This window comes from Pristiophorus japonicus, chromosome 4 (genome assembly GCF_044704955.1).
Source record: "Pristiophorus japonicus isolate sPriJap1 chromosome 4, sPriJap1.hap1, whole genome shotgun sequence".
Lineage (NCBI taxonomy): Eukaryota > Metazoa > Chordata > Chondrichthyes > Pristiophoridae > Pristiophorus > Pristiophorus japonicus.
The window spans coordinates 57,130,476-57,155,258 of record NC_091980.1 but is presented as its reverse complement, the minus strand read 5'-3'; the positions used below and the strand labels follow the sequence as shown (position 1 = coordinate 57,155,258).

Here is a 24,783-nt window from a genome sequence, read left to right as displayed (position 1 = left end):
TGCCAATGGTTAATGGAGAACCAATTCTTCAAACATTTAAGAGATCCCAGGTCAAGCATTCATTTATAATGTTCTCTGTAATACATCACTTATTTTTATTCATTCACGGGATGTGGGAATTGCTAGCAAGGCCCTAATTGCCTTTGAGAAGATTCTAGATTCTTCAACCGCTGCACTCTGTGTGGTGAAGGTACTCCCACAGTGCTGTTAGGTAGGGAGTTCCAGGACTTTGACCAAGCAACGATGAAGGAATGGCAATATATTTCCAAGTCAGGATGGTATGTGACTTGGAGGTGGTGATGTTCTCATGCTTCTGCTGTCCTTGTCCTTCTGGGTGGTAGAGGGTAGAGGGTTTGGAGGTGCTGTCGAAGAAGCCTTGGCAAGTTGCTGCAGTGCATCTTGTAGATGGTACACACTGCAGCCACGGAGTGCCAGTGGTGGAGTGAGCGAGTGTTTAAGGTGGTAGATGGGGTGCCGATCATGTGGGCTGCTTTGTCCTGGATAATGTTGAGCTTCTTGAGTGTTATTGAGCTGCGCACATTCCATCACACTCCTGACTTGTGCCTCTTTCGAGGTAGTAGAGGTCGTGGGTTTGGGAGGTGCTGTCAAACATCGCCCTACTCCACTCCTGTCCCAGCTCATCTGCCACTAAAACGCTCATCCATGCCTTTGTTACCTCTAGACTTGACTATTCCAATGCACTCCTGGCGAGCCTCCCACGTTCGACCCTCCGTAAAGTTGAGGTAGTCCAAAACTCGGTTGCCCGTGTCCTAACTCACACCAAGTCCCTTTCACCCATCGCCCCTATGCCGCTGACCTGCATTAGCTTCTGGTTAAGCAATGCCTTGATTTCAAAATTCTCATCCTTGTTTTCAAATCCCTCCATGGCATCACTCCTCCCTATCTCTGTAATCTTCTCCAGCTCTACAACACCCCAAGATATCTGCCCTCCTCCAATTCTGGCCTCTTGATCATCCCCGATTTTAATCGCTCCACCATTGGTGACCGTGCCTTTAACCATCAAGGGCCCAAATTTGATGAAGGCCTCCGCCTGCCCAAGTGTCACCCAAAGGATGGCCGCCGAGTTTCCTGATGGTTCGTTGGCATGTTTTTCATCACCCAAGTCCCTCGAAGGTCGGCGGGCGACAAATCTGCAATGTACGCCGCCAATCTGGGCAGCAGCCGATGGGAGCTCTCATTCTCAGCGACAAAGGCGCTTGCTGCTCAAGTGCCGCCGAGGTTAGAGTCAGGCCCACAGAAGGTCGAAGACCTGAAAACTAAAATCGTCAGGAAAAAAAATCCATTGGCAGACCTTCAGGGGACACCATTGAGGTAAGTCGCTGTGAACATTTTTTTTTAAAGATCACTAACCATTTTTTCAGGATCGTCCTACCTACCGTCGGGGACAGACCAGCCTCCAGCCAGCAGTCCACCCCCGTTCTGGCGCCAACTCATGCCCACACCAATATGGCAGCTCAGCGGGCGGGAGGTCACTTACGCCACTCAGCCATCCACTGACCTCAGCAGGTGGTTCCCGGTGGCTCTCCCCTCCCATCTGCTCCAGCCCAAGCACTGGTCAGATCTTCTTGAGGAATGTCGGTGGCAGTGGGTGGCAGTCGGCAGCAGTGGGTGGTAAGGTGATCAAATTCAGGGCCCAAGGCTCTAAGCTCTGGAGTGCCCTCCCTAAACCTCTCCGCCTCTCTACCGCTCTTTCCTCCTTTTAGACACTCCTTAAAACCTACCACTTTGACTAAGCTTTCGCTCATTTTCCCTAATATTTCAAGTGGCTTGATGTCAAATTTTGTTTGATATCACAACTGTAAAATGCGTTGTTGTTGGTGAGTTGCTGCAGCCACATTGCACCGGTGTTGGAGGGAGTGGATGGTTATGGTGGCTGATGGGGTGCCAATAAAGTGGATTGCTTTGTTCTGGATGGTGTCAAACTTCTTGAGTGTTGTTGGAGCTGCACTCAACCAGGCAAGTGGAGAGTATTCCATTACACTCCTGAATTGTGCCTTATAGGTGATGGAAAGGCTTTGGGGAGTCAGGAGGTGAATCACACGCCGCAGAATATCCAGCCTCATACAATCATAGAATGGTTACAGCACTCAAAGAGGCCATTTGGCCCATGGAGCCCATGCCTGCTCTCTGCAAGAGCACCTCAGCTAGTCCCACTTCCCCACCCTTTCCCTATAGTCCTGAAAATTTTCCCCTTCAGGTGCTTATCCAATTCCTTTTTGAAAGCCATGATTAAATCTGCCTTCTCCACCCTTTCAGGCCCTGCATTCCCGATCATAACCACTTGCTGCGTGAAAAAGTATTTCTTCACGTCGCCTTCAGTTCTTCTGCCAATCACCTTAAATCTGTCACCTCTAGTTCTCGACCCGTATAGCAAAGGGGACAATTTCTCTTGATCTACTCTGTCTAGACCCCTCATGATTTTGAGCATGCCTCTGACCTGCTCTCGCAGCTACTGTATTTATGTGGCTGGTCCAGTTAAGTATCTGGTCAATGGTGACCCCCAGATGTTGACGCTGGGGGATTCAATTATGGTAATGCTGTTGATTGGCAAGGGAAGGTAGTTAGACTCTCTCTTGTTGGAGATGATCATTGCTTGGCACTTGGTGCAAATATTACTGGCCACTTCTCAGCCCAAGCCTACGTATAGTCTAGGTTTGCTGCATGTGGGCATGGAATTCTCATTTTCTGAGGAATTGCAAATGGAACTCAACATTGTGCAATCATCAGCGATCAGCCCCATTCTGACCATATGATGGAGGGAAGATCATTGATGAAGCCGCTGAAAATGGTTGGGCCTGAGACACTGCTCTGAGGAACACCTGCAGCGATGTCCTGGGGCTGACATGATTGACCTCCAACAACCACAAAGATCTTCCTTTGTGCTAGGTATGACTCCAGCCATCAAAATTGTAAGATGCAAGTTTACATTTATGTTGGGAACTCCTGCAGTTCAACCATACCATTAGCAAAGTTATCAATGAAGAAAAGACTCGAGGCTAGAAATTCGGCATCGCCCATTTTGAGCCGGTAATCCCGGCTGGTCAGTAAGTGTAGCTCCTTGTGAAAGTTAACAGCGTCTGCTGCAAAATTCGGCTTCAGCGCTCCAAGAGAGAAATGGATCGGTAAATGATTCGTTGCACAATTCTCTTAGGGCGGTAAAGCCGAAAACGTTGCGATACATACCCCAATCAAATGTGGGTGAGGTGATGGCCACTTTTTAAAGAGGAGGTCTTAAAGTGCAGGCGCACTTTCACCATCGCAGTCTGGTCAGAGCGACAACATGCTGAGGGTGCAGCTCGCCAGCGTGCCCACTGCTTTTCCAACACGACCCTGGAGGCTTTGATGGAGGCTGTGGTGAGGCGAACGACGTCCTTCAGCCTGAGAGTGGCAGGAGTTTTCAGACATTTGTGGAGGGAGGTGGCACAGCACATGTCGGCAAGGAGCACGGTGCCTAGAACTGCGACACAATGTCGCAAGAAGTTGAACGACCTCACTCAGGTCGTCAGGGTGAGTACCCTTTCTATTAACCTTGCAATACCATAATGTGAGCCTCACTGTCTCACACAATGTACAGTCTATGCAGTACCTGCTCCTTCACTGTGTGTACCAGGCCATGTTCTTCATTGCTGAAGAGAGCTGCAAAATTCCGGCTCAGTTCAGTAGCCATACCCTGGGCCTCCATGCGTAGCTCTCCTTCTTGGTCCCTACTCAACCCCACCCCTACTTTTACTACCTTTTCACTCCTTGTATGCATTTGCAAAACTTTAGCCTTATCCTTAATCTTAGCTGGTAGCCACCAAATCCCACCATTCACACAGCCACTCTGCGCACCTACTGAGAGTCAAATGGACACCTGTACACTTCCATACAGTAGCAGCTATTCAACTCTGCAAGACACATGTGACAGACGATTAGCTGCACATTTAGTCACACCTCTCCTGTTTGTTATTGCAGGCAAAACTCACTCACAACAGGTGATAACAAATGCGGACCAGAAGAGGGGAGCCTGACCACCACACCCTCACGGAGGTGGAAGAATGAGTGGCTGCCCTCATGGGCGCACAAGTGGGTGCGGCAGCAGTCGGGGAAGCCCAGCCCCCTGGGGACAGCGACGGTATGTTCATCCCCTTTCCCTCTTATATGAGACCATTTACCCCTGAAACTACATGTCTTTCCCACTTTACATAAAAATGTCCTATGTCACCTCCTTCCTATCCTGCCTCTTCCCTGCTGCTAACCACACTTCTGTTGCTTTGTGCTTACAGATAATGAGCCAGAAACGCAACAGAAGGCGTCCACCTCCAACAACGGGGGAGATGAGGAGGAAGGAAACGACAGTTCTGCGTCAGCCCGGCACGATCCATCCACTGCAGACTGAGGACATCACCTCGGTGGATGAGCCTATCATCCTGGAGTTTGATGAGCCTGAGGTTCCTGGACCCAGTGGCCTGCAGCAACGCCCAGCACGAAGGCAAGCTCGGGGTCCACCTCCCCGGAGGGTGAGTCGGCGCCTGAGACCTGCTGAGCATGACTCAGATGTGGACCTGGATTTGGAGGGTATGACGACAGAGACTCAGAGGATGCACCGTGAACTTATGGGTTCATAGAAACATAGAAACATAGAAAATAGGTGCAGGAGTAGGCCATTCGGCCCTTCTAGCCTGCACCGCCATTCAATGAGTTCATGGCTGAACATGCAACTTCAGTACCCCATTCCTGCTTTCTCACCATACCCCTTGATTCCCCCTAGTAGTAAGGACTTCATCTAACTCCCTTTTGAATATATTTAGTGAATTGGCCTCCACAACTTTCTGTGATCGAGAATTCAACAGGTTCACCACTCTCTGGGTGAAGAAATTCCTCCTCATCTCGGTCCTAAATGGCTTCCCCCTTATCCTTAGACTGTGTCCCCTGGTTCTGGACTTCCCCAACATTGGGAACATTCTTCCTGCATCTAACCTGTCTAACCCCGTCAGAATTTTAAACGTTTCTATGAGGTCCCCTCTCATTCTTCTGAACTCCAGTGAATACAAGCCCAGTTGATCCAGTCTTTCTTGATAGATCAGTCCCGCCATCCCGGGAATTAGTCTGGTGAACCGTCGCTGCACTCCCTCAATAGCAAGAATGTCCTTCCTCAGGTTAGGAGACCAAAACTGTACACAATACTCCAGGTGTGGCCTCACCAAGGCCCTGTACAACTGTAGCAACACCTCCCTGCCCCTGTACTCAAATCCCCTCGCTATGAAGGCCAACATGCCATTTGCTTTCTTGTCCGCCTGCTGTACCTGCATGCCAACCTTCAATGACTGATGTACCATGACACCCAGGTCTCTTTGCACCTCCCCTTTTCCTAATCTGTCACCATTCAGATAATAGTCTGTCTCTCTGTTTTTACCACCAAAGTGGATAACCTCACATTTATCCACATTATACTTCATCTGCCATGCATTTGCCCACTCACCTAACCTATCCAAGTCGCTCTGCAGCCTCATAGCATCCTCCTCGCAGCTCACACTGCCACCCAACTTAGTGTCATCCACAAATTTGGAGATACTACATTTAATCCCCTCATCTAAATCATTAATGTACAGTGTAAACAGCTGGGGCCCCAGCACAGAACCTTGCAGTACCCCACTAGTCACTGCCTGCCATTCTGAAAAGTCCCCATTTACTCCTACTCTTTGCTTCCTGTCGGACAACCAGTTCTCAATCCATGTCAGCACACTACCCCCAATCCCATGTGCTTTAACTTTGCACATTAATCTCTTGTGTGGGACCTTGTCGAAAGCCTTCTGAAAGTCCAAATATACCACATCAACTGGTTCTCCCTTGTCCACTCTACTGGAAACATCCTCAAAAAATTCCAGAAGATTTGTCAAGCATGATTTCCCTTTCACAAATCCATGCTGACTTGGACCTATCATGTCACCTCTTTCCAAATGCACTGCTATGACATCCTTAATAATTGATTCCATCATTTTACCCACTGCCGATGTCAGGCTGACCGGTCTATAATTCCCTGTTATCTTTCTCCCTCCTTTTTTAAAAAGTGGGGTTACATTGGCTACCCTCCACTCCATAGGAACTGATCCAGAGTCAATGGAATGTTGGAAAATGACTGTCAATGTATCCACTATTTCCAAGGCCACCTCCTTAAGTACTCTGGGATGCAGTCCATCAGGCCCTGGGGATTTATCGGCCTTCAATCCCATCAATTTCCCCAACACAATTTCCTGACTAATAAGGATTTCCCTCAGTTCCTCCTCCTTACTAGACCCTCCGATCTCTTTTATATCCGGAAGGTTGTTTGTGTCCTCCTTAGTGAATACCGAACCAAAATACTTGTTCAATTGGTGCGCCATTTCTTTGTTCCCCGTTATGACTTCCCCTGATTCTGACTGCAGGGGACCTACGTTTGTCTTTACTAACCTTTTTCTCTTTACATATCTATAGAAACTTTTGCAATCCGTCTTAATGTTCCCTGCAAGCTTCTTCTCGTACTCCATTTTCCCTGCCCTAATCAAACCCTTTGTCCTCCTCTGCTGAGTTCTAAATCTCTCCCAGTCCCCGGGTTCGCTGCTATTTCTGGCCAATTTGTATGCCACTTCCTTGGCTTTAATACTATCCCTTGATAGCCACGGTTGAGCCACCTTCCCTTTTTTATTTTTACGCCAGACAGAATTGTAGTTCATCCATGCGGTCTCTAAATGTCTGCCATTGCCCATCCACAGTCAACCCCTTAAGTATCATTCGCCAATCTATCCTAGCCAATTCACGCCTCATACCTTCAAAGTTACCCTTCTTTAAGTTCTGGACCATTGGCAAGGGTCCTGCAGAGCATGGATGCACTTGCTGTAAGGTTGGGGGAGGTCACCTCAAGCATCGCCCATGCCTCTGAGCATTCCATCGAGCCCATCCTTGGCAACCAAAGGATGTTGGAGTTGATGAGCGATTGTGGGGGCCCAGAGGTGATGGTGCATGTCATGGCTGATGTGGCAGCAGCTATCACAGCATAGGCCGAATAACGCGAGGCCTTTGTGATGTGATGCAGTCACTAGTTGGTGGCATTAATCCTCAGTCTGCTGCACGGCAGAGTCAGTTTGCTCTCATGCAGATTCAGATTGATCCCATGCAAGCACTGACTGCTGCCATCCTCTCTGGATTCCCCACAGTCCAACGCAGAACTCACTGCGCTGATGCAGGCCAGCAATCTGTGCTCCAGCCGATTGCTCCAGATGCTGAGGCTCTGCCCCGGGGGAGTGGCAGTGTCGATGGAAATGGAAGGCGCTGTCCTCTCTCACGATTATAGCAATCCAGCTCCCACCACTGCCACTCCACCTTAGCACCTGCTGCTGTCTGCACCCCACCCATCCCAGACTGCTGCCGCCCATGCTGAGGTGATGCAGTCCGTAGCCGGGCCTTCCAGGCCCAGAGCTGGGCCAGGGCGTCCTGCTTGGCCATCTGCAGTCTCTGCCTCACAGACACAGCAGCCTTTAAGCAGCCTTGCTGCAAGCACTGTGGACACATTAAGGAGGAGCACTAGGCGTGGGAGCAGGGAAATGGGAAGGGGTGGGAAATATGTGAGTATGTTTTGGATCGATAATAATAGATCCAGGTTCGGGATCTGGATGAATGTTAAACAAGAGACAAGACAAATGTAGTAAAGAATAAAACACCGTTTACTGAGAGAAAAGAAACATAATAATACAGTTTACAAAGAAAGGAGATGTATGATAAGATGCAACAAAGCTCACAGCCTTCAGCCCATCGGGAACTCTGCAACGACGGCTGGTCTGGAGCCTTGGAGGTCCCGGCACCGCTCGCGAATCACGGTCCAAGGTGAAATTCGAAGAGCTACGGGAGAGTGCCGCTCCTTTATACTATTAAACAAACATACTATTGAACAAAACATGGGTGCATGTGACTTATGGCCAACTCCTAATTTGTAAGGCCCCAGCTGTTTGTCCACAAAGCATGAGCTCTCGAGGCGCCGACCGTCTCATAACAAGCTGGTGTGTGTCCCAAGGTCACTTCCCTCTCTCTCTATAGCAACAACATTCTACGGGGCATGGGACAGAGACACACTGTAAATGTCTAAATATCATAATTAACAGTATGTGATTAACCCCATATAATACAATCCACCCTTGATATTTAGACATTCTAAGTAATATAATCAAGTTGAAGGCGTAATGCATCAGTTACACGTTGATTATGCGCAAGCAACGCCCGTAATCTACACCAAAGAATACATACAGGCAGTAATATCAGTAATAACATGAGTAAAACAATGATATGATGTATTAACAGCTTCAAAGCGGCGAATGTTTTTGAGGGCCATCTGTAAAAGATGTCCCACCAATACAATCCACCCTTCATTGTCTTGCGTACGATCAGTGTTAGCTAACCGCCACCCTATACAGCCAGCCCATGCTGTGTTTGAGGATGGAAGTAGCACAGTCACAGATAACGAGACACAGAGACTTGCCAGCACGAGTTGGTAAGTCGCCATTTTGGGCAGAATTCCTGTGGGAGGAAACATGAGTATATTAATTTCAGCCTCGTTTAGTCAATTTATCCTTGTCAATACAGAGAGGAATATCTTGACCAATCAGGAACACCCAATAAGTGTTTCCTTCTCCTTTCGCTAAGATTTCCCCTGCTTGTAAGGGTTTCTGGGGGTACTGCATCCACACTTTTCCTCCTTCACAAACTGTGTCCTGAGTCTGATTTTCTTTTTCAATAGTAGTGACACTAACTTTGCCTAACATGTGGCATATGGGAGTTGCCCCCCGCAATGGTCGGTGATTCAGATTGCGCACTGCTTGTGGTAAGACCTTTAACCACCCTTGCAATGTGTTAGTGGGAGTTAGTATTTTAATCTGTTGCTTAAGTAGTCCATTCATGCGTTCTATTAACCCTGCAGCTTGCGGATAGTAAGGTATGTGGAACATCCAACAGATCCCGTTGTCTACCGCCCACTGTTGCACTGTTTGACCTGTGACATGTGACCCATTATCGGACTGTACTTCTGCTGGCTCACCGTAGTATGTGATTAAATTCTCCAGTCCTTTAATCGTACTTTGTTGATTCGCTTTAGTCACTGGATAAGCTATCAAAAGTCCAGAATAGGTATCAACAGCAGTGAGCAAATATTGGAATCGTTGTTGCAATGGTAAAGGTCCTACATAATCAACTTGCCATATTTGTGCTGGTTGAGTCCCTCTCTTAATATGGGCACCGGGTTGTCATTGTAGGGGAAAATGCTTCACCTTTTGACAAATTTCACATGTGTTTATGATCTGTTTAACACCGTCCGTAGTCAAATGTAACCCCCTATTTCATGCCCATTGTATCATACCCTGAATGCCCAAATGTCCAGATTTGTGGTGGGCCCACTTGCCTATGCCATATTCTTCCTCTTCCGCCTCTTTGACAGCCCGTACCCAGGCTATATTATCAACGGTGTTATTATATTCAGAGGTCTTTGAAGTGTTTTTCATGTGAGCGTCCACATGATATACAGTTATTTTCATCTTTTGGGCTTTGGACCATATTTGTTCCCATAGGTGCTTTCCCCACAAGTCTTTTCCAGTTATTTGCCAGTTATGTTCATGCCAGTTTCGCATCCAGCTCGCCATGCCATTGGCTACTGCCCATGAGTCAGTATATATATGTACTTGTTGCTGTTCCTCTTCTAACGCAAGGTCTACAGCTGCTAGTTCTGCTAGCTGGCTGGAGCCTCCCACGCCCTCACCATGCACAATTGTCTGGGTTTTTGGATTGAAGGCAGCGGCTCGCCATCACCGAAGGCTGTTTCGCCAGACCGCTGAGCCATCTGTGAACCAAGCATGGTGTTAACTGTTCAAAAGACACGCCCCAGGAGATCGGTGTCACTTTGGTTAAACTGACAGACGACTGCGTAAGTTTACTCTCAGCTGTTTGTGAGTATTCAGCCACATGCTCATGTAGTTGGGTGATTCCTTCTCTTCCTTTACTTGCTCTGTCTGCGATATACCATTTCCAGCATACTATGGAGCTTTGCTGCGCTCGCCCGACCTTGTGTGTCTCATTTTCTGAGAGAACCCAGGATAATATGGGTAGGTCTGGTCTTAAACTGACTTTGTCATCCCCTGTCTGTTCTTCTGTTTCTGTTAGGGCCCAATAACATGCTAATAATTGTTTCTCAAATGGAGTGTAATGAGTAGCAGCATCTGTCAATTTTCTAGACCAGAACCTGAACGGTATACGAGTGCCATGTTGAACCTGCCACAAACTCCATACCGCAGTATCATTGGTAACGGATACCTGTAGCTCAAAAGGCTGTCCAGGCACTCGCGGGGCTAGGGGTAAAGCTTGAGCTACGGCTTCTTTGGCTGCACCAAAGGCCACCTGCTGTTCCTTTCCCCGCTCGAAGTGGGCCTTTTTTCATGTTACGGCATACAGCAGTTTTAATAACATTGTGAGGTGAGGTATGTGTCTCCTCCAGTAACCCAATAGTCCCACAAACCGTTGTGTCTCAGTTTTATTTGTGGGGGTGGCCATTTCTTGAATTTTATTCTTCACAGGCTCGGGTATGATGTGCTCACCCCGAGACCATTGGATCCCCAAAAACTGGACAATCTGGCTAGGGCCCTGCACCTTCTTCGGATTTATCTCCCAGCCCCTGTCTCGCATGTGTTGGACTAAAGTAGCTAGGGCTTCTGACACCACTGCCTCGGTGGGACCCCTTATTAGTACATCATCGATGTAGTGTGCCAGTGAGACATTAGGAGCCAACGTGTACATGTCCAGGTCCCTGGCCACCAATCCGTGGCATAGGGTAGGGCTATGTAGGTAACCTTGAGATAGGCGTTTAAACGTGTATTGCCTCCCTTCCCAAGTGAATGCAAACTGGTCCTGTGATTCTTCCGCTATTAGAATGGAGAAAAAGGCATTGGCCAGGTCGATTACCGCATACCACTCTGCACCTTCTTCAGACAGCCGCTCTGTTGTAGTTACTACATCTAGGACAGCGGTTGCCAGGGGAGGGGCAAATTTGTTCAGTTGTTGGTAGTCCACAGTCATCGTCCAACTTTTGTCGGTTTCTGCACAGGCCAAACAGGGCTATTGTAGGGGGACACCGCATGTCTAATGATACTTGCCTCCAAGAGCCCTTGTATGGTTTCCCCTATTTCTTTGTGTCCCCCAGGTCTTCGGTACTGTTTCATAGTCACTATATGCGATGGCCGTGGTATTACCACTGGTTCCCACTTTGCTTCCCCTGCAATCAAAGTGATCGCCCGTATCCCGAATGAGAATCACCCGAACGAGGTGTTGTGTGTGGTTCCCTTTAAAAGATCCATCCCAATAATATGTTCCTTTACTGCCGATATTAAGACCGTTACCCAGCACGGAGGCCCGTTTCCCAACGCCATTCTGATAGTTGTTCAGACAGCGGGCGTTTCTGCCCCTCCGAACCCATTAATTATCATACGGGTCCCTGTGTGTTTCCTAGGATTTCCATGGATAACAGTAACTTCTGCCCCTGTGTCTAGTAAAGCAACATCTCTTCGTATGTTCCCCCCCCCCCCCCCGCCAATGTATCGTCATCGGAACGTGTGGCCTCAGGTCCCCGGGAGCTTGGGTTGATGTGGTTCTAACGGGGGGCACTCCCGGATCCTGGCCACACCCCTAGTCGAGGGGATTACTAGCCTTCCACAGCTCTTCTACGTTGGGGTATAGGCTAGCGGGAGGTGGTTTCTCCGCATCCGCAAACTTATCGCTATCTGACTTAGTCTCCCTTACCTCCCTCCTTTCACCCTTCTCTGTTCCCGGGACGCAGTGTTGCTTCCACATAGAATACATCACTCCTGTTGGGATTCCATCAATTTTTCCCTTGGGGACCCCTGCCTTCAGTAAAGCCGCGAACATGTCCCTCCGCGTAAAATTCTTTTTTCTGTCTTTACTGGCCCTGTACCTTTCCCAGAGGTCGAACCTTGTTGCTGATCCCGATCCCCCTCTACATTAGCCATTCTCAACTCTCGCACACTATCTTCTGCATCCTCTAACTGTCCTAACAATAGGCAAGCGTGCCCCACCCGCTGCCCTTGGGCTGGTCCCAATAATGTGAGTAGCGCATCCCTCATCATAGGAGGGTCACTCTTCATCAGTCTGCTCTGCATTCCTGCCGTAAAGAGCTTCTGATCTGGCCCCCCATATGGTTGGTGATATATTCCTCCATGTGTTGCCATGTTGCGCAACTGTATCGCACCCTCCGCCATAGTATTCCAAGGTTTTACCCACCTTCCCAATCAACGGCAGAGGGATATTTTTGCCGGACCCGTATAGTAACCATGTCCCATAGTGAACTTGTGCCCTGGACATTCTGTAGCACTGCTGTGATATGGTGGTCCGTAGTCATAGTCCCCATTTTTGTTAACTCTTCGGGGTTAGGTATTACGCCTGATGCTCCCTGGTCCCAAATCCGGGTTAGCCCTCCTGACAATGATTCCCCGGGTTTTTGACGAAATCGAGATCCTATTTCTTGTAACTCACTAGTGGTGAAGTGGTTATCGGCTGTTCCCCATTTTGCTGTTTCATCTTATTTGTCATAAGGGGTCTAGCTTCCATGCTCAGATCGTTTGGGAGAGGGTCTTTAGTTTCCTCCCGTTCTGCCACCCATCCCCTTCCAGCTGTCCGTTCACATTCTGAGTCAAAGGAGTACCAGATATTTTTCCCAGCTTGTATACATTCACCACATGATTTTGCATTGGCTTTTAAACACTCACTGGGATCTGATTGAGCAAGTACAAACCACATGCAGCAGAAAATCAGTGCAATACAAATGATATATTTCAAAGCCATCTGTAATTTCCGTGGTCTGGCTTTCTTTTTATTTTGTACTGTCGCCAGATGGCATATTAAAGTTTCTGATTGTTCATTGACCTTGTCCGCCCGTTCTTGTGCAGTGCGGACCGACCGCTTCAGTCAGGATCGAGTTTTGACTTTCCAAAACCTTAGCAGCTGTTTTTAACTGCAGGTTTTCTGCCTCACTTTCCTTAAGTTGTTTACACATCGCCCTTAAGGCTGTCAACAAAATCCACCCCATTGGTGGGGGACTATTTTTCTCCTGTGGGAAGTCCGCTTCCTCCAGGAGAGACAGTACCGCGTGGGGTACGGCTCTATCTTTGTTCTGTTCCAATAACGACGTATCCCCATGTTGTGGGGGTCCAAACCGGGCTAGCACATTGGCAAGAGAGCCATAACCCTCATCCCCCGTACTCCACCCTGGTATTCTATACTTCTCTCCCGCAGGAGGAGACTGCTTCTTGTCTTTTCACTTCAACATTTTACCAGATCCTGTTCGTGACGCCAAAATGCTTTGGATCGATAATAATAGACCCAGGTTCGGGATCTGGATGAATGTTAAACACGAGACAAGACAAATGAAGTAAAGAATAAAACACCGTTTACTGAGAGAAAAGAAATATAATAATACAGTTTACGAAGAAAAGAGAAGTATGATAAGATGCAACAAAGCTCACAGCCTTCAACCCGTCGGGAACTCCACAACGACGGCTGGTCTGGAGCCTTGGGGGTCCCGGCACCGCTCGCGAATCACTGTCCAAGGTGAAATTCGAAGAGCTACGGGACAGTGCCGCTCCTTTATACTATTAAACAAACATACTATTGAACAAAACATGGGTGTATGTGGCTTATGGCCAACTCCTAATCTGTAAGGCCCCAGCTGTTTGTCCACAAAGCATGAGCTCTCGAGGCGCCGACCGTCTCATAACAAGCTGATGTGCATCCCAAGGTCGCTTCCCTCTCTCTCTATAGCAACAACATTCTACGAGGCATAGGACAGAGACACACTGTAAATGTCTACATATCATAATTAACAGTATGTGATTAACCCCATACAATACAGAGTAAGTCCCAATAAGGACTTTTCCAACCATTGCCAGATGTCCACATCTTGTAAATATAATTGTACATATTTTGTTGCTGATGTTTGGCGCCTGTTATTTGTGAAAGGTTCTTGGCATAATATGGTTCATGGGAGCTGGTCTTGTATTTCAGGTGGGAGGGGTGTTTGTATATATAATCATGAAGTTGCTTGCTGTTTCAGGGGGTATTTGTTACATTCTTTATTAATTGCTGGTGAAGCGTTATTGGTGTGCTGCTTAGAGATAATAAAATGTGGATTTGACCGTTTGCATTGCCATCATGTGTATTATTGTGAATTTGACGGAGTTGCACCATCAGCCTAACATATAGCGATGTGACTATGAGGCCCAGTTGTTATCTGATCGATGATTCATCAGAATCGATGTAGGATGAGGCACTGACGTGCAGTGACATTGGCACGGCGCCTCCTCTGTGGCTGCTGATCCTCCTCGTCTGCCTCACCATGCTGTACATCATCATGCTCTTCTTCCTCTTCCTCCTCCTGAGGTGGAGCTGCAATCCCTAATGGCAATATCTGGGCTGTCATGATGACCAGGTTGTGCAGCATGCAGCAGACCACAATGAAGAGTGAGACTTGATCAGGGGAGTACTGAAGGCTGCCTCCAGAGCGGTCATGGCACAAGAAATGCTATTTTAGTACCCCAATATTCTGTTCTATGAGGATCCAGGTGGTCACATGGCTCTCGTTGTATCGATGCTCAGCACGGGTGTTGGGGTTGTGGAGGGGTGTCATGAGCCAGGTGGCTAGAGCATAGTCTTTGTCCCCGAGCAGCCAGCCGCGACCTTCATGTGGTGGCTGAAAGAGTCATGGCATAGTGCTCTCCCGCAGGATGAAAGCATTGTATACGCTGCCAGGACAACGGGCTTTCACAGCGAGGATGCGATGCCAGGATAGCGGGGATTGATAGCGAGGATGCACTGCCAGGATAGCGGGCATTCACAGCGAGGATGCGATGCGTGTGGTCACACACCAACTGTTCATTGAAAAAGCGATAACCCTTGCGGTTGCAAAACACCTCCGCATTTTGGTGTGGTGCACGCAATGCCACGTGGGTGTAATCAATGGCGCCCTGAACCATTGGAAGGTCCGCTATCCTGGTGAACCCACATGACTGTTCCTTCTGTTTCTCCCTTGTCATGGGAAACTTTATGTAGTCCATTCTCCTGCGGTACAGAGTGTCTGTGACTTTGCGGATGCTGCAATGAGTAGCAAATTGCAACACGCTGCAGATGTCTCCTGCTGTAGCCTGGAAGGAGCTGAGGCATAGAAACTGAGAGCCACAGTAACCTTTACTGTGATGGACAGCAAAGTCCTGGTCCTGATATCAACCTCTAGGTCTGGCTGCAGGAGAAGGCATAGTTCGGTGACGACCTCCTTGCGGAACCGCAGCCTTCTGACACACTGCTCCTCATGCCTAGGTATGATAAGTGCTCCCGATAAACCCGTGGGAGGTTAAGGCCTCTTTCCCCAACGTCTACGGGGTCTCCTCATTCGGGGCCCCACATTCCCAATCTCCCTTCTCTGTCGACGTCGCCTTCAAATTGCTTGGAGGAGGCGAAGGTGTCGTGTTAGCACTGCACCCATCTAAATGCACACCTGAAATCACTACTTAACTGTAAATTTGAAGACAATCTGCTGCAGCAATCCCAGAGATACACACATTGTGTTATGTGCACAGTAGCACTCACTGTGACCTCTGAGTAACTCGGTTGCTCATCCCTTTAAATACCCTCCATAAGCATCGGCATGAACATCAAAAGCATCGGCATAAACATCGACAGCATCGGCATAAACACTTTGGACTTTAAGTTTTGGACATTACTTTTTCATATTTCAGAAGAGCTAACATGACTGGGGCAAGCCCAGGTATGTTCCACAGAAATACACATCAGGTGGGCGGGGATAGTCTGGGATGGCTGCATGAAGATGGAGGACCCTTTTGATATGTAATGGAAACCCATCAGTGAGAGATCAGGTAAACTGTCAGTGCTCAAGCCATCGAAATGACTGAGATCCCCGGAGCGTGGGAACCTCAGGACAAAGGAAACTATTTGGCCACCCAGACTCGTTGGAGCCTTTATCCCCAGGAAGAGCCCAGTAACAAAGGCACAGGCTGAAGATGTGATTCAATGCTCTTTAGTTGGACTGCCTCAGGCAAAGGTCTGTTTTTTTGGCATGAGAATTCAGCAAGCCTTTTTCAGGTATAAGAGAGGCAGCTTGCTGCCATATCCCTTTCCTCTTCTACGCTTGCTTGCTTCGTTCAATGCATTCAAGGACCGAGCACTTCATCTGGGATGGAGAGAAAAAACCATCTATGAGCAAAGAGAGCCTCGCTATTTCGACTGGGAAGCTGACCTTGAGACTGGACTTGGAACCCACAGATTGGTAGGAAACCAAAAGATACGCCTCATCAGGAGAAGCAGCGAGTAAGCCAGAGGGGTAACTGGTGAGCATTATCCCAACCCACACATCCTTTAGACCACCGCATAGTGTGAAGGGGTGTCGTGTGTCCCAACCAAACCTTAGGGGTTTAGTGGGGAGGTTTCTGCACGGATCATAGGCGTACGCACAGTCTGTTGGACAGATTCGGTGGTGCCCTATTGAGCCAAGCAGGGGTGTTTTAGTCATGGGTACTTCGCAATCGGAGCCTGTTCAGATGGGCAAGTGTTGTGTATTGTATTGTGTTTTTTTGTTTTACACCACCAGGGTGTGTTTTACTGGAAGCAGGTGTATGCTTTAACTTGAATAAAAGTATTGTGATGGTTGAGACTGAAAGATCTGTCTATAACTGAGTATTCTGTTCACTACTATAATTCCCGGGGTCTAGAACTGTTGTAAGAGGGGTGATTTGAAACCACCAAGGGCAAAACCAGAATCTGGCAACCATGAAGGGGCCCTTGGTTTGAGTGAACAGACAGTTATGGAAGATCTAAAGATCAAAAGATCAGCAATGGGGGATAGAATTTCGTTGTACATATTCAGAAAAGTTAATGTAACACAGCAGTGGGTGTTAGACCTGTTGCGGGCTGAAAGTCCTGAGGACAAAGTTGCTGAGTGGACGGGGAGTAAGGAGCACAAAAAGGAAAAAGAAAAGGTCATTTGGCCATTTGCAGAAGCAAGTCCAGCTGCTCAATTTTGTCTTCTGATTAAACACTACAAAAATGATTTTAAAAATGCTTTAAAAAATGTATAAATCTTTTCAATTTATTTAATTAGTCGAGGAAGACATTTCCAGATCTTTCTTTTCGATGCGCTCTTGGTGACGTTCCACTTCCAACATGTTGCCCAGAACATATGTTATTTCAAAGTAAAGTTGTTGTAATCTAGAATGTGGAGGACAAAAACAAAATATTATATTACTCTGTAGAAAGGGCACATACTCTTTCCCCTGTTTTGTCCCTTTAAAGATTGTCTCTGGAGTAATCACCTGTGTGGCTGAGAGGGCAGAATGGATGGCTTGCTCCCAGCATACCATCAATGCCGCTCTTCTCTGCCTAAAAGCATCCTAATGAGGATATACCTTCTGATGATCAGTTACTCTTGAGGAGAAATGCTTTGCCTCTGCCTTAGCACAGCTCAGATCAGGAATTCAACAGTTACTGCACTTTGTAGTTCCCTAACCCTTTGGACATCCTTATAATAAGAACATAACATAAGAACATAAGAAATAGTAACAGCATTAGGCCATTCGGCCCCTCGAGCCAGCTCCGGCATTCAATACATAAGAACAGAAGGCGTGAGTCCGGGGATCAGCAGAGGCCTATAAAAGGCCGCGAGAGGCAGCGGGAGTTTGTGGTTGCTGAGGCGTGAGTCCGGGGATCAGCAGAGGCCTATAAAAGGCCGCGAGAGGCAGCGGGAGTTCGTGGTTGCTGAGGCGCGAGTCCGGGGATCAGCAGAGGCCTATAAAAGGCCGCGAGAGGCAGCGAGAGTTCGTGGTCGCTGAGGCGTGAGTCCGGGGATCAGCAGAGACCTATAAAATGCCGCGAGAGGCAGCGGGAGTTCGTGGTCGCTGAGGTGTGAGTCCAGGGATCAGCAGAGGCCTATAAAAGGCTGCGAGAGGCAGCGGGAGTTCGTGGTCGCTGAGGCGTGAGTCCGGGGATCAGCAGAGGCCTATAAAAGGCCGCGAGAGGCAGCGAGAGTTCGTGGTCGCTGAGGCGTGAGTCCGGGGATCAGCAGAGGCCAAAAAAGGCCGCGAGAGGCAGCGGGAGTTCGTGGTCGCTGAGGCGTGAGTCCGTGGATCAGCAGAGGCCTATAAAAGGCCGCGAGAGGCAGCGGGAGTTCGTGGTCGCTGAGGCGTGAGTCCGGGGATCAGCAGAGGCCTATAAAAGGCCGCGAGAGGCAGCGGGAGTTCGTGGTCGCTGAGGCGTGAGTCCGGGGATCAGCAGAGGCCTATAAAAGGTGTACTTGTGCAGCTACAAGGAGAAGGCAAAAAAGAAGTAGAAAGAAACAGAAAGGTGACGTGAGAGCCTAGGGGGTAAATGATTGGCTGGTGATTGGTGAGTAGTTTTTCTTTTTCTTTTTATATTAGTCAGTAACTTTTAACATTGTTGTTGCCAATTTAAGTGTATCTAAGGGTTAAGTCATGGCAGGAGAGCTCGGTCGGGTGTTATGCTCCTCCTGTACCATGTGTCCCTGACGACTACGTGTGCGGGAAGTGTATCCGACTCGAGCTCCTGACGGTCAGCATTGCAGAGTTGGAGCTGCGGGTGGGTTCACTCTGGAGCATCCACGATGCTGAGAATGACGTGAGTAGCACGTGTAGCGAGTTGATCTTACCGCGGGAGAAAGGTCCACAGCCAGATAGGGAATGGAAGACCAGCAGGAAGAGTAGTGCAAGGAAGGTAGTGCAGGGGTCCCCTGTGGTCATCCCTCTGCAAAACAGATACACCGCTTTGAGTACTGTTGGGAGGGGATGACTCATCAGGGGAGGGCAGCAGCAGCCAAGTTCATGTTGCACAGAAGGGCAGGAAAAAGAGTGGGAGAGCGATAGTGATAGGGGATTCAATGGTGAGGGGAATAGATAGGCGTTTCTGCAGCCACAACCGAGACTCCAGGATGGTATGTTGCCTCCCTGGTGCAAGGGTCAAGGATGTTTCGGAGCGGGTGCAGGACATTCTGAAAAGGGAGGGAGAACAGCCAGTTGTCGTGGTGCACATTGGTACCAACGACATCGGTAAAAAAAGGGATGAGTTCTACGAAACGAATTTAAGGAGCTAGGAGCTAAATTAAAAAGTAGGACCTCAAAAGTAGTAATCTCGGGATTGCTACCAGTGCCACGTGCTAGTCAGAGTAGGAATCGCAGGATAGCGCAGATGAATACGTGGCTTGAGCAGTGGTGCAGCAGGGAGGGATTCAAATTCCTGGGGCATTGGAACCGGTTCTGGGGGAGGTGGGACCAGTACAAATCGGACGGTCTGCACCTGGGCAGGACCGGAACCAATGTCCTAGGGGGAGTGTTTGCTAGTGCTGTTGGGGAGGAGTTAAACTAATATGGCAGGGGGATGGGAACCAATGCAGGGAGACAGAGGGAGACAAAAAGGAGGCAAAAGCAAAAGACAGAAAGGAGATGAGGAAAAGTGGAGGGCAGAGAAACCCAAGGCAAAGAACAAAAAGGGCCACTATACAGCAAAATTCTAAAAGGACAAAGGGTGTTAAAAAAACAAGCCTGAAGGCTTTGTGTCTTAATGCAAGGAGTATCCGCAATAAGGTGGATGAATTAACTGTGCAAATAGATGTTAACAAATATGATGTGATTGGGATTACGGAGACGTGGTTCCAGGATGACCAGGGCTGGGAACTCAACATCCAGGGGTATTCAACATTCAGGAAGGATAGAATAAAAGGAAAAGGAGGTGGGGTAGCATTGCTGGTTAAAGAGGAGATTAATGCAATAGTTAGGAAAGACATTAGCTTGGATGATGTGGAATCTATATGGGTAGAGCTGCAGAACACCAAAGGGCAAAAAACGTTAGTGGGAGTTGTGTACAGACCTCCAAACAGTAGTAGTGATGTTGGGGAGGGTATCAAACAGGAAATTAGGGGTGCATGCAATAAAGGTGCAGCAGTTATAACGGGTGACTTTAATATGTACATAGATTGGGCGAGCAAAACTGGAAGCAATACGGTGGAGGAGGATTTCCTGGAGTGCATAAGGGATGGTTTTCTAGACCAATATGTCGAGGAACCAACTAGGGGGGGAGGCCATCTTAGACTGGGTGTTGTGTAATGAGAGAGGATTAATTAACAATCTCATTGTGCGAGGCCCCTTGGGGAAGAGTGACCATAATATGGTGGAATTCTGCATTAGGATGGAGAATGAAACAGTTAATTCAGAGACCATGGTCCAGAACTTAAAGAAGGGTAACTTTGAAGGTATGAGGCGTGAATTGGCTAGGATAGATTGGCGAATGATACTTAAGGGGTTGACTGTGGATGGGCAATGGCAGACATTTAGAGACCGCATGGATGAACTACAACAATTGTACATTCCTGTCTGGCGTAAAAATAAAAAAGGGAAGGTGGCTCAACCGTGGCTATCAAGGGAAATCAGGGATAGTATTAAAGCCAAGGAAGTGGCATACAAATTGGCAGAAATAGCAGTGAACCCGGGGACTGGGAGAAATTTAGAACTCAGCAGAGGAGGACAAAGGGTTTGATTAGGGCAGGGAAAATGGAGTACGAGAAGAAGCTTGCAGGGAACATTAAGGCGGATTGCAAAAGTTTCTATAGGTATGTAAAGAGAAAAAGATTAGTAAAGACAAACATAGGTCCCCTGCAGTCAGAATCAGAGGAAGTCATAATGGGGAACAAAGAAATGGCAGACCAATTGAACAAGTACTTTGGTTCGGTATTCACTAAGGAGGACACAAACAACCTTCCGGATATAAAAGGGGTCAGAGGGTCTAGTAAGGAGGAGGAACTGAGGGAAATCTTTATTAGTCGGGAAATTGTGTTGGGGAAATTGATGGGATTGAAGGCCGATAAATCCCCAGGGCCTGATGGACTGCATCCCAGAGTACTTAAGGAGGTGGCCTTGGAAATAGCGGATGCATCGACAGTCATTTTCCAACATTCCATTGACTCTGGATCAGTTCCTATCGAGTGGAGGGTAGCCAATGTAACCCCACTTTTTAAAAAAGGAGGGAGAGAGAAAACAGGGAATTATAGACCGGTCAGCCTGACATCGGTAGTGGGTAAAATGATGGAATCAATTATTAAGGATGTCATAGCAGTGCATTTGGAAAGAGGTGACATGATAGGTCCAAGTCAGCATGGATTTGTGAAAGGGAAATCATGCTTGACAAATCTTCTGGAATTTTTTGAGGATGTTTCCAGTAAAGTGGACAAGGGAGAACCAGTTGATGTGGTATATTTGGGCTTTCAGAAGGCTTTAATGTGCAAGAGATTAATGTGCAAAATTAAAGCACATGGGATTGGGGGTAGTGTGCTGACGTGGATTGAGAACTGGTTGTCAGACAGGAAGCAAAGAGTAGGAGTAAATGGGTACTTTTCAGAATGGCAGGCAGTGACTAGTGGGGTACCGCAAGTTTCTGTGCTGGGGCCCCAGCTGTTTACATTGTACATTAATGATTTAGACGAGGGGATTAAATGTAGTATCTCCAAATTTGCGGATGACACTAAGTTGGGTGGCAGTGTGAGCTGCGAGGAGGATGCTATGAGGTTGCAGAGTGACTTGGATAGGTTAGGTGAGTGGGCAAATGCATGGCAGATGAAGTATAATGTGGATAAATGTGAGGTTATCCACTTTGGTGGTAAAAACAGAGAGACAGACTATTATCTGAATGGTGGCAGATTAGGAAAGGGGGAGGTGCAACGAGACCTGGGTGTCATGGTACATCATTCATTGAAGGTTGGTATGCAGGTACAGCAGGCGGTTAAGAAAGCAAATGGCATGTTGGCCTTCATAGCGAGGGGATTTGAGTACAGGGGCAGGGAGGTGTTGCTACAGTTGTATAGGGCCTTGGTGAGGCCACACCTGGAGTATTGTGTACAGTTTTGGTCTCCTAACTTGAGGAAGGACATTCTTGCTATTGAGGGAGTGCAGCGAAGATTCACCAGACTGATTTCCGGGAAGGTGGGACTGACCTATCAAGAAAGACTGGATCAACTGGGCTTGTATTCACTGGAGTTCAGAAGAATGAGAGGGGACCTCATAGAAACGTTTAAAATTCTGACAGGTTTAGACAGGTTAGATGCAGGAAGAATGCTCCCAATGTTGGGGAAGTCCAGAACCAGGGGTCACAGTCTAAGGATAAAGGGTAAGCCATTTAGGACCGAGATGAGGAGAAACTTCTTCACCCAGAGAGTGGTGAACCTGTGGAATTCTCTACCACAGAAGGTAGTTGAGGCCAATTCACTAAATATATTCAAAAGGGAGTTAGATGAAGTCCTTACTACTCGGGGGATCAAGGGGTATGGCGAGAAAGCAGGAAGGGGGTACTGAAGTTGCATGTTCAGCCATGAACTCATTGAATGGCGGTGCAGGCTAGAAGGGCTGAATGACCTACTCCTGCACCTATTTTCTATGTTCTATGTTTCTATAAGAATTAGGAACAGGAATAGGCCATCTCGCCCCTCGAGCCTGCTCCGCCATTCAACAAGATCATGGCTGATCTGGCCATGAACTCAGCTCCACTTACCTGCCCCCTCCCGATAACCCTTAATTCCCTTATTGGCTAAAAATCTATCTATCTGTAATTTGAATACATTCAATGAGCTAGCCTCAACTGCTTCCCTGGGCAGAGAATTCCACAGATTCACAACCCTCTGGGAGAAGAAATTCCTTCTCAACTCGGTTTTAAATTGGCTCCCCCGCATTTTGAGGCTGTGCCCCCTTGTTCTCGTGTCCCCTACCAGTGGAAACAACCTCTCGGCCTCTATCTTGTCTATCCCTTTCATTATTTTAAATGTTTCTATAAGATCACCCCTCATCCTTCTGAACTCCAACGAGTAAAGACCCAGTCTACTCAATCTATCATCATAAGGTAACCCCCTCATCTACGGAATCAGTCTAGTGAATCGTCTCTGTACCCCCTCCAAAGATAGTATATCCTTCCTTAAGTAAGGTGACAAAAACTGCACGCAGTACTCCAGGTGCGGCCTCACCAATACCCTGTACAGTTGCAGCAGGACCTCCCTGCTTTTGTACTCTATCCCTCTCGCAATGAAGGCCAACATTCCATTCGCCTTCCTGATTACCTGCTGCACCTGCAAACTAACTTTTTGGGATTTATGCACAAGAACCCCCAGGTCCCTCTGCACCGCAGCATGTTGTAATTTCTCCCCATTCAAATAATATTCCCTTTTACTGTTTTTTTTTCCAAGGTGGATGACCTCACATTTTGCGACATTGTATTCCATCTGCCAAACCTTAGCCCATTCGCTTAACCTATCTAAATCTCTTTGCAGCCTCTCTGTGTCCTCTACACAACCCGCTTTCCCACTAATCTTTGGGTCATCTGCAAATTTTGTTACACTACACTCTGTCCCCTCTTCCAGGTCATCTATGTATATTGTAAACAATTGTGGACCCAGTACCGATCCCTGTGGCACACCACTAACCACCGATTTCCAACCCAAAAAGGACCCATTTATTCCAACTCTCTGCTTTCTGTTAGCCAGCCAATTCTCTATCCATAAGATCATGGCTGATCTTCAACCTCAACTCCATTTTCCTGCATTCAACTGCATTATAGCCCTTGATTCCCTTCATATCCAAAAATCTATCGATGTCTGTCTTGATTATATTCAACGACTAAGGCTCCACAGCCTTTTGGGGTAGAGAATTCCAAAGATTCACCACCCTCTGAGTGAAGAAATTTCTCCTCGATAAAGTTTCTCATGTCTGTCTGCATTGAGTCTGTTCTATACGTTTTGAGCAATGAGCTTGCAGTAAAAATGTTCTTCTTCCTCATTGGTTAAGGGTTTAAATCTCTGTTTTTCTGCTGTCCCACTTGGTTATTTTATACATGTAAATTACATCAAAATTATAACATGGGATTGAGCCATTCATCCCAAGCAGCCCACGTTGGTGTTTAGCTTTCACATGAGCAGTACTCCTGATCCATGAACCTACCCTAATCCCTTTTCTCTTTCCCTTCAACCACCTATGCAACACATTGTTAAATGTTGACATGGTCTCTCCTTCAATCATCAAGTCTAGTAGCGCATTTCACAGCCACACAACACTGTGTTTAAAAATATTTCTCCTGCTGTCTGTCCTAAATCTCTTGTGTTTAACCTTGTCTCAATATCCCCCTCGTCCTAGACTCTTCAATCTGTTTGCACCTATTTTATCTCATCCCTTCATAATTATAAAAACCTCTATCAAACTGACAATTGACCAGGTGTTTTCCAACTGATCTGATATCCCCTCCTCAACCCCTTTTTATGCACAACAAGATGCAGGATGTTAGTGCAGGAGAATATAACTCTTTCCATTTCAGGCACCCAGTATCAGCATCAAGCACTCCCAAGTAAGGTATAGCACAACCAAATGCAGCATAAAACTCCCTCTATTTTGACCCAACATCCTTCAGTTGCACCCTTTACAGAGTAACTTACTGAACCAGTGTGACATTTTTTTCATTTACTGGACTATCTCGCCTGTGGCCTGTCTGAATGAGATTGGCAATTAGTGCTGAATTAGAGACTAGTTTAATGCTATAGGCTGCAGAACTGGATTGATACTGCCCCAATTCATTTCACACAGCATGCCTACAGCTAGCAGAGGACTTTTTCATTCTATCAGAATGGGCTGAATTCGAACCTAAATAGCTGATACGAAT

At 47.5% G+C, this 24,783-nt stretch overlaps 1 protein-coding gene across 1 annotated transcript in view; it reads right to left on the bottom strand.

Moving 5' to 3' along the window:
* Positions 1-17,183: 17,183 nt before the first annotated feature.
* LOC139262445 (cation channel sperm-associated protein 3-like) overlaps positions 17,184-24,783 on the bottom strand; it is a 69,927-nt gene continuing 62,327 nt past the window's right edge. Inside the window, exon 8 of the mRNA XM_070877634.1 lies at positions 17,184-17,298. Coding sequence (XP_070733735.1) covers positions 17,184-17,298 — 115 coding nt within the window. The remainder of the gene's footprint in view (positions 17,299-24,783) is intronic.